Genomic DNA, 10,838 nt, shown 5'->3' with positions numbered 1-10,838 from the left:
AGCATGGCTTTACTTCCTATATTTCGTCTTCATACTTTTCTGCTGGATGGTTAAGACCAAGGTAAAGCAGGACCTGTGCAACAAGAGTTGTAGCTTTTGGGTCTGAGAAGGTCAGTGAAATGCCCTTATAAATAATGATTGTTGATCCAGAGGTGGCAGTGATAGTCTTAATAGCTGTGTCACTTACTGTGGTCTGTGTGTTTCTGTGTGCCCAAGGTCTGTGCATTGCAACTTAGTCCCCAAAGTAATGCCAATGATGGAGCCTTTGGAAAGTGATTAGATCTTGAGGGCAGGGCCCTCCTTAATGGGATTAGTGCTCTTAGAGCCCAAAGTAGCTCGCTCGCTTATACTGTCCACATCCCAGAAGAACAGGCCTCACCCATACCACATCTGCCAGTGCCTTGATCCTTTGGGCTTCCCAGCCCCTAAAAATGTGTAAATAAAGGTTTGCCATTTGTAGGCTGTCTAGTTTGTGTAATTTTGTTACAGCAATTTGAGTGGGCTAAGACATCGTTACATTTCATTAACACTTTGGATCTTTTTTGACTTGAAGAAGCAAGGAATAACTTCAATGTACCCTAAATTAAAGGGATTTGGTTTTATAGTGAAGTCTTTTCATGAAGAAAAATCCAGCACCAGATGCTTTTATTGTGGAAAGCTACCAAATACTTAGAGAAGTAATACCAATTCTATAAAAACTTGCAGAAAATAGAAGACAGAAGACTTCCTAATTTATTTTATAAGCCTAGCATTATCCCAGTACTGAAACTAAAAAAAATTTTAAAAACTCCTTGACCATAGTCATTAAAATTCTTAACAAAATAGAATCATCATACAAAATGATTTATAAATAGGACCATACATCATAGCCATGAAGGGTTATCTCAGGAAAAGTTAGTTTATCATTCAAATGCCAGTCTAGTTCATATACTAAAAATTTATTAAATTGTAAAGAGTTGTAGAAAAAGACATTTCACAAAATTTAACACTTGTTAATGACCACAACGCTTAGTGAAGTATGCTTAGGCTGGAACTTCTCCAGCCTGATAAAGAAATGTATGAAAAAAATCTGCTAACATCACACTTCACTGAGAAAGATACTTCCAGTAAAACAGCTAAAATTAAAAATTAATCATCCCTGTGTTGTAATGATACAGCTCCTACAATATACGCACATTGCTGCTAAGAGTATAAATAGCATAAACTCTTTAAGAAAGTTTTTCAGGACATTAACCATAAGTCTGACCCAGCCAGCTACAATCTTAGACATTTATCCTACAGCAATTAACAGCTAGGTTTACACCTGTCTGGCAAGCGCAAGGGCCTGAGTTCAGTCCCCAGTTCCACAAAAAAAAAGTCAGGTTTGCACAGCTACTCATACACTCCTGTTTCCAGCAACTTCATTTGTAATAGCTAAGAACTGGAAACAGCCCCGAGTCCACCAACAGACAAGCAGGTGTTGCAGTGTGTCCGTGCAGGGCCGTGCCGCCCAGCGAAGGGGAAAGCGGTGCGTCAGTGAGACATGCGAAAGCATGCGTCAGTCTTACAGCATTATCCCCTCGGAAGAGGCAGACCCAAAAGGTCTCATATACACGCTGTTACGTGATTGCGTGCTGTGGAAAATATAGATTGCTGGATGAGCCCAGGACACTCAGTGAAGTATTTGGGAGGTTGGAAATAGCGGGAGTGTTGTTATGTATGTTGGTTATGCACTAACGCATAGTTTTGAAAATTCATTAATCAAGATAAAATTGGGGGAAACCAGGCTCTTCAGAAAAGTTTTTCAGATATCCTTTTTAAAGTGTTTCTTGCATTTAGGGAAGACTGCCAAATATCGGGCCTCAAATGTTTCTCTGTTTAGCATATAAACTCAGAAAATTCTAAAAAGGAAAATTCTGAGTTTGATTCTTCATGAATGCTATATATATTTTCAGTGTAACATTCTTCAGTGTCTTAAATAATTGGCAGCTCCATAGTAAGTACAAGGCAGTGTGTATACCAAACATACTGATGTTGCATTTTAGGTTCTTTGGCCCAGAATAGACTTACGTACAGAACTGATAAGGTATAATTACCTCTTATTTGAAGCAAACTTACATTTTTATTTTTATTAGAAAGCAATATATATTAGAGAAGTGAGCCACCAGCAGGTAAGGATGAGTAAGAGCAAAGTTGATGTTCAGGAGCTAGAGAGCCAGTTACCCTATGCCTGCTTCCTGGACATGCTGCTGCTGTGAGGAGAGCGGTACATTCTGGTCACGTCAACCTGAAGGGTAGACTGACAGTTGAGTTACACCCTGACGGGCGTCATGGCATTGTCAGAGTGAACCAGGTCTCATTGGCTGCGAAATTGCCAGGTCTGCCATGTGTCATGGAAAGCTTGAGAACCATTGATAAAAAGACCTTTTGCAAGACAGCCAGTATCTGTCAGATGCTTGTGTCCATGTTGATGGTGACCTCTACCAACCTGTGGAAGAACCAGTTGCTGCAGCTGATCCCAAAGCAAGCAAGAAAAAAGGAAAAGAGAAAGAAAAGAAGTTTGTCCGGAACCATGGAATTACTCTGCCTTTAAAAAACGTGAGGAAGAGGCAGTTCTGGAAGACAGCAAAGAAGTATATCAAGTCTCCTGATGTGGAAAAAGAAGTTAAGCACTTCCTGAGTACAGATGCCAAAGCTGTCAATACTCATTGGGAAATAATTGCTGGAGATGAAACAAAAGAGGCAGAGAATCAAGGCCTTGATATCTCTTCTCCAGGCATGTCTGGCCACAGGCAAGGCCATGACTCACTGGAACATGATGCACTTCGAGAGGTATTCAATGACCTCAGCAGTAGCAATGAAGAGGAAGATGGGACACAGCATCAAGATGAAGAAGATATAAACATTACCGATACTGAGGAAGACCTGGAAAGACAGCTGCAGGACAAGCTGAGTGAGGCAGGTGCACAGCACCAAGAAAATGAAGGAACCAGCCAACTGGTTATGGGAATTCAGAAACAGATTGTTACATGAAAGGCAAGCTCCAAGAGACCCAGGGCCGGACCAAGTGACAAGAGGATCTCATCACAAAAGTGGAGAACCTGGCTCTAATGACCAGGTTCCAGGCGGTGCTGGCTGAGCTCAAACAAAGAGAAGACCGGAAAGGGAGCAACTCAGCTCTTCCCAAGAGTTAGAATCACTTTTAGAGAAGTGAGGATATTGTTACATTCAGTTGCCAGGCTGGCTGGCCAGTGATAGAAAAATCTTGATTATATCATTTATACTAGATATCAAGAACTAGTATTTTTCCTACTAATGCTAGGAGTTGAAATATTTTAGTTATTTTTTTAGAACCAACTTGCCATGTGTTTTCTTGCTATGTGTTCTTTCGAAAGTAACATTATGTAGCAGAAAGATTGTTACAGGTCAGTTCTAGCATTCAGAAGGATTTTTTTTTTTTTTGCTGGCTCATGCTGCCTTAAGGGTGGGTCTGGTAAGGCATGTGGAGCGGGGATCTAAGCTGCGATTGACTGCGTTTGCATAGGCAGGCGCTTAAACAGCTGAGCTAACCAGCAGGTGCCACAGAAGTTCTGGCATTGAAATGACTAGTTCAGACTTGACAGCTTCACTGGAATAGCAATAGAATAAGAGTAAGAATAATGACCTGGATTCAGCTAAGTTTTTATATTTTCTGATACAATAGCTATTCCCTTAGCTAATCAAAGAAATTTTGTGTATGTAGAGATACAAATCATAAAGTTGTGCAATGTATTGATTATCAAAAATGTCCTATTAATCAGCTGTGAAACTGTCCCATTCATATTTATTTCTCAATTAAAAAATAAAAATTTTTAAAAATCATAGTCATTTCTAACAAAAACAACTAATTTTGAACTCAAAGCAATATAAGTTTTTGTTACTTTAGTATCCTTAAATATTTAACACTATGGGGGCCGGGGAGATGGCTCAGTAGATTAAGCACTTGCCTGACAAGCGCAAGAGCCTGAGTTCAATCCCCGGTTCCGGGGGGGAAAAAAAAAATTTAATGCTATGATTTCATTTTCATAGGTTACAAGAGAAGATAGCTTATTAAGCCATAGAAGCTCCAGTGTTGGAGATGCTACAACAAGCAGGTACAGTTCTGGGTAGAATGAATTACATGGATTTTCTTATCCTATCTTGTTACCATTTTTTCTTTCTGGGTTTTTTTCTTGGGAAGGGTGGCAGGTTCTTTTTTTCTAATCTGTCACCACCAAAATTCATGGGGGGTTGTTTGTTGTTTTTTGGGTTTTTGTTGTTGTTGTTGTTGTTTTGGTGGAACCAGGGATTGAACTGAGGCCCTTGAGCTTGCCAGGCAAGCACTTATTCTACTGAGCCATCTCTCCAGCCCCTCTCATGTTTAAAAACATTCTTTTCTATTCACTACTGAGATTCTTCATACCTAGTTTCAATTAGTCCTCCTGCATTCCCATTTGTCCTTACCAGATTTGAACTATAGAGAAAAAACCATTTTTTAAATGATATTTTTAATCTCTCGCCTGGTAAGGAATGTATATTTTCTTGGGTGTTGTGATTAATGCTAGTGTCATCCTGTCATCACTGTGGTCTTGTTCTTTTAAAGTCAGAGTTGGCTCTCATGTTACCCAAGCAAATGTCTTGCTCTTCCACTCTCATCTCTTTAATGATTATGTCATTTATCTTGTTGGACTTTTAAGAAAGTATTAATACATGTTTTCAGTACATAGTGATTACATTCATGATGGATAGTTGGTACAAGCACATAACATCTCGATTATTTTTACTTCTCTTTCTCTGCCTCTCCCACTTCCTGCCTGTCTTGATGATTCCCATTATCTAGCCTTTGTTCTACATCACTGTGTATACAGTGACCTGTTCTTAGGGGGTGCTAAAAAGTTTTGAGTGAAAGTTACTTCTTTTCCTGTTACTCAAAATTTAATCAGGGGCCGGGGAGATGGCTCAGTAGAATAAGCGCTTGCCTGGCAAAGACAAGGGCCTGAGTTCAATCCCCAGTTCTGGAAAAAAAAAAAAAGCCCTTAATCATTGGATAGTTCTCTGATTAATTATCTCCACTTCCACATGCACGTAAGCTTATAGCATGCTTTACATATAGGACTCTACAAAACTGTGATTAGAAAAAAATTGGGGGAGGGCTGAAGAGATAGTTCAGTGGCCTAAGCGCCTGCCTGGCAAGCATAAGGACCTGAGTTCTACCCCCAGTACCTGAAAAAGAAAAAAGAAAAAGAAAATATTGGGGGGAAGTTGTTACAACTTACCCTTTTAATTCTAGTAACTGTTAGTGCTACATTTTTGATATTATTGTTGTTGAACTTTTATTTAGAATAACCTCTTGAAAAAAATTTGTGTGCTAAGAGGAGAGAAAATGGGCACAGGACTGTCCTTCCATCAGAAGTTTCACTAAACTCTTAAAACTGTGGAGACCATAAATGCACTCTGACTTCCAGATAGATTTTTCTGAATGGTTGTTTATATTTTCAGTCATCTGGTGTACACCTCTACCCTTGTCTGAGATTGGAAATGCGCCCTTTGAAATATTCTGAATTCTCTTGAAAACTTAGGTCTATTTCAGGACCTCCTCCTTTCTGTTAACCTGTTTTTCTTTGTTTTACCACACTTTGTATTACTGTACTTCCTTTTATTAATTTTTTTTAGTGTTTGGGATTGAAGCTAGAGCCTTGCATATGTGGACAAGTGCTGTACATCCTTTTAAAAAATGAAATATGTTGGACGTAGAGAAAACTAGGGAGAAAGAGAGGGATTGCATACTTGTGTACCAGATATCAAGCTTTCTCACATCTTAGCATTTTGTATAAATTTATATCGGTTTTTACCTTTTTTGTTGAGATGTAATTCATATACCACAAAATTCATTCTTTTTTTTTTTTTTTTTTGGCAGAACGGGATTGAACTCAGGTCCTTGTCTTTGCCAGGCAAGCGCTTATTCTACTGAGCCATCTCCCCAGCCCACAAAATTCATTCTTTAAAAATATATAATTAAGGCTGGTGAGATAGCTCAGCAGACTGTGTGCTTAGGCAAGGTCCCACAGGGGCCTGGGGCTCAATCCCAGCACCACATGCCGCACTGGCCCCACCCCCAGGTGCATGAGCTGGCCACAGACACCGGGCGTGGTGGTACAGCCCTTAACCCCAGCACTGGGGAGGCTGAAAACAGGAGGATTACTACAAGTCTGAGCTGCAGAGTGAGACCCTGTACCAAATATATAAAAATAAATAAATACAGTAAGCGGTTTTCAGCGCAGTCACAAAGTTGTGCGACTGTTACCCCATCTAGTTGTCAGCATACCTGAAAATAACACCTGGTGCGCCCGCTGTCGCTCCCTTCACACAGCACACCTGATATCTATGCATTTACTTCCCGTCTCTGCAGTTACCTGTTCTGAAGGGTTCCTGTGAATGGAGCTATGCCAGAAGTGGCTGTGGCTGTTTCTGCTATTGAACTAGTGTTAAAAAGGTTCCTCCACACTGTGCCGTGCCTTAGTACTTCACCCTTCTTTATGGCTGAATAATGTTGTAGCGTGTTTGTATATCACATTTGTTTATCCGTATATCAGTTGGTAGGCATTTAGATTGTTCCGCTTGTTGAGCACTATGAATACGATTGCTGTGAACATTTTGTAAACGAGATGTCCTTTCAGGCTTGTTTCATTTTAGTGTATCCCTTGAGAGCAGTGCTGCTGCTTCTCAGTCATGGGAGAACTTTTTAAAAACTACCAAACTATACTAAAAATGGGGGCGCCATTTTCCATTCCCACCAGCCGTATGTGAGGGTTCCAGTTCCTCAGTATTTTTATCCTACAGTTATATTTTTGAAAGCTTACCTGTCCTAGTGAGCTGAAGTGTACAGTGCAGTTGTTTTTAGTATATGCAGACACCTTGCAGCCATCATCAGTATCTAAGTTTAGAAGATTTTGTCACCTCCAGATGAAATCCTATACTTTTAGCTCGCTCTGACCCCCACTGCTGTTACCCCCACTCCCACCCCACTGCTGCTGCCCTGAGGAGCCACATACCTACTTTCTCTACATAAACATTTCTCTTCTTGAAATTTCACGTAAGTGGTGCCCTATAATATGAGATTATTTGCTCGCTTCTTTTCCCTTAACATAATGTTTCAAGGACCGTCCAAGTTGTAGCATGCATCAAGGCTTTATTTTTTATGGCTGAGTGATATTCCATTGTTTGGATTTATCATATTTTGTTTTTTATTCATCTGTTCATGAACATTTGAGTTGTTCCCACTTTTGGTTGTTAGGAATACTGCTACAGTGAATATTTGCACACAAGTTTTTGTTTGAACACTTGCTTTTAATTATTTTGGATATATATCTATAGTAGAATTAGTAAATTATATGGTAATTCTATGTTTAATTTTCTCAGAAAGTGCCAGGCCCGTTGCACAGTGGCTGTATAATTTTCTCTTTCTCCTAGCAGTGTGTTTAGATTGTGATTTCCCTGCACCCTTACAACTCATAATTTTCTGCTTCCGAAGTGCTACCTCATTGTAGTTTTCAGTTGCATTTTTATAATGACTAAGGATGTTAGGCATCTTTCTGGTATTTACTAGCTGTTTGTGTTTCCCTTTAAAAAAATGAATATTATTTTTAAAAAGAATGTTTATGTCCTATGTTCATTTATTGTTTGAGTTGTTTCTTTTTGTTGAGTTGTAAAGTCATTTATATAGTGTGGTTCCTCTTATCTGTGGTCTATTTTTTGTAGATTCAGTGGTCATCCACCTAATGTTGAAAATATTAAGTGGAAAACTCCAGAAGTAAACCACTGACAAATTTTAAATTGCACCCTGGCTAAGTAACATGGCGCAGTCTCCCAGCATCCCTTGGCTGCATGCAAGCCTCATGCACCGCCCCCCATTGTGTAATATCCATCACAGCAACCAGACTGCAGCATCACTGGGGTCAGTCATCTTATTTTACTCAGTAATTTCTCCGAAGCACAAAGTTAGTGATGCAGAGAAGGTAGCGTTGAATAAAATGTGGATGGATGGGTGAACTCTGTTAACGAAGGAATTCTGCTATTTTCCTGAGTCCTTTCTTCAAACATACTGCCTTCCCCTGCAGGTCCTTTATGATCTGAATTTATCTTTTTTGTTCCCTAGTGCTGTATTAACTGAGAATAATGTACCCATCTCCGGAGATTCTCTTCCTGTGACACATACCACACCTGTGGACAAGGATTCTGTTCTAACGGTAAAAATATTTAAATTTTTTCCAGCTACGACACTGAGTTAGATCTAGGGACGTGTGAAGTTTTCCGATTAACATTGTGAGAAATGCATTGAGCCTCAGTTCTCTAGGGGAATCCTATTGACAGACCCTTTTCAAGAGTATCTTAGAGTTTCCCCTTTAGTTTTTATGTTACTGTTTATATTTTTGTTTTGGGAACTGACCATGTTTTCACTCATTTTCCTTTTAAGGACATACACATACATGCAAATAGATACTTTTAAGGTTCTTATTAGATAAAAGTTCTAATAGAGTAGATAAAAGTTGAGGCTATGTATCTTGAACAAAGGTGACTATACTGAAATTACTAGTGTGATTTACTCTGAAGAATAGAAATTGTGTGACAGACTTGAACTGTTGTGTGAATTGCTATATCCCTGTGTCTCTAATAGTAGGTATGGAAAATAAGGGGCACTAAATAAATGTTGATTGACAAAAATTTAAATAACAGGCACCTGTCTTTGATTATGTTACAGTATAACCAGAGCATCCCAAGTTTTGTTATTCCTGTCTCCCTCACAAGTTACACAAATTCAATTCATTGCCCATGAATGCTTCAATTTGCAAGTTTAAAATTCTCCTTCCAAATTAACATGTACCAGATCATCCTCTTACTGCATAATGTATATAGTTTTGAAAATTTACCAAGTACTTGATCAAGAAATCTCACTATGCAATGACAGTATGTAGTTGATATTTAAGTATATAAAACTTTAAAACTTAAAAAAAAAAAATTTACTATTCTTTCAACCAAGAATTGGTTTTGTTTGTTAGTTATGCCTGTTAAAAATACCAGAAAGGCAGAGGCAAAGGCCGGGGAGATAGCTCGATAGAATGAGTGCTTGCCTGATAAGCGCAAGGGCCTGAGTTCAATCCCCGATTCTGCAAAAAAAAAAGAAAAAAACAAACAAACACTATTGTAAAAATACCAAAAAGTCATTGACATGTTTGATTAGTCACTGAAAACAATTAAATAACCTGAGATTTTGTAGGAAAAAATTATACTATTTACTTCCGTTTTATTATATAGACATTACACACCACATAATAATCACAGACTACAAAATGAATGAAACATGGTCTCTGCTTTCAAACTGCTATGGTACACTTAGCCCTGGGATGGAGCAGGAAGAAGGAAGTGAAAGGAAAGAAAAAGTATTAATACTTGGGAAGGGTTGAAGTATATCCCTCACTCACTGTCTTCTGTGAGGAGCTTTTGTGGCTCTCAGCTAGTCTACAGACAACCAGAATAGTCCTATTCCCACCCCAGTTTTATCTCTCTAAAAGAATAGCTGTATCAAAATTTACAGACCATTTCAAGTTCTGATCATAGTCTAAGCTCTTCATGACAAAGAAATGAAATGATGGAACCGTGGTTCCTGAATCCCCCTATTTGTTTAGAAGATTAACACTCACCAGGAAAAAACTTAGTCAGGAATAAAGGGATCGGTTAACAATTCTAGACCACTTATCTTCCACAGGATGCTACAGATGAATTAGATGCCTTGCTCTTGTCTCTGACTGAGAATCTAATTGATCGCACAGTCACACCCCAGGTAAATACACTTTTAAAAAGCAAGGTCGAAAGGTTTCTGTTTTAAAAATGTTCCTGCTAAATTCCAATTTTTTCCTATTCAACAACTAAAAGTTTTTCACTTAATAAGTTTGTATTTCAATAACCACTTAATATTATCTTCCTGTACTAAAATTCTGCTGCTTTGAATTTCCACGTCGCTGAATAGAAATCACATATCACTGTAAGTCTGTGATTTAACATGATGTTAAATAACATGAGAGAAAACGTAGAGGTAAACCATCGTAGTGACTTAAGACAGTAAGGGAGACCTAATTTTTAAAAAAAACGTATTGGTGGGAGCATAGCATTGATGTGCCAAGCACCATGAGTCTAGAGGGCACTACGTTGAGTGCTACAGCTATGGTGCAGTGGCGCCTCGGTTCATGAGCTTACTTCATTCTGTGGTCCCAGAAAAGATGGCCTCCGGGGCCACCCCCTAGCTCAGTTCTTTAAGCGGCTGCTTCCCCAAAGCAGTCAGGCTCAGGTGGCTGTGGTTCGATCCCCACAACTCCAGCCAGCCAAACCTGCCCTGAAGGCATTCGGAGCAAAAAAAAAAAAAGATGGCCTTGTTCACATTCATGCAGGAAAGATGGCTACAGTCGTGTTCATCACCTGATACCGGGGGCCGAGGAGATGGCTCAGCAGAATAAGCGCTTGCCTGGCAAACGCAGGGTCCTGAGTTCAATCCCCAGTTCCACCAAAAAAAAAAAAAAAGAAAGAAATCTTTAGGGGCCAGGGAGATGGCTCAGTAGAATAAGGGCTTGCCTGGCAAGCACAAGAGCCTGAGTTCAATCCCTGGTTCTGTAAAAAAAAAAAAAAAAAAACAGAAACATCACCTGATACCGAATTTACATACAAAAGCAAAATTTGGCCAAGTGCTTAATATTTGTGAACCAAACTGTTCTCAAACAAAAGCGTGATCATTATGGGTATCTAAAATGTAACAATAAACTTAATTTTTTTTTTTTTTTTAATTTTTTTTT

General features: G+C 39.0%; 1 protein-coding gene and 1 pseudogene across 2 annotated transcripts in view; both read left to right on the top strand.

The window, feature by feature from the left end:
• The window catches only part of Epb41l5 (erythrocyte membrane protein band 4.1 like 5), a 184,079-nt gene that overhangs the window by 156,373 nt on the left and 16,868 nt on the right, over nucleotides 1–10,838 (top strand). For both annotated transcript variants that reach the window (XM_023709699.1, XM_004626349.2), the window contains exons 20-22: nucleotides 4,048–4,112; nucleotides 8,153–8,243; nucleotides 9,761–9,835. In XM_023709699.1, coding sequence (XP_023565467.1) covers nucleotides 4,048–4,112; nucleotides 8,153–8,243; nucleotides 9,761–9,835 — 231 coding nt within the window. The remainder of the gene's footprint in view (nucleotides 1–4,047; nucleotides 4,113–8,152; nucleotides 8,244–9,760; nucleotides 9,836–10,838) is intronic.
• On the top strand, nucleotides 2,157–3,193 carry LOC101579504 (annotated as a pseudogene).

The sequence above is a fragment of the Octodon degus genome, unplaced genomic scaffold, assembly GCF_000260255.1.
Source record: "Octodon degus isolate 3935 unplaced genomic scaffold, OctDeg1.0 scaffold00014, whole genome shotgun sequence".
Lineage (NCBI taxonomy): Eukaryota > Metazoa > Chordata > Mammalia > Rodentia > Octodontidae > Octodon > Octodon degus.
This window is presented reverse-complemented; position numbering and strand designations above follow the sequence as displayed.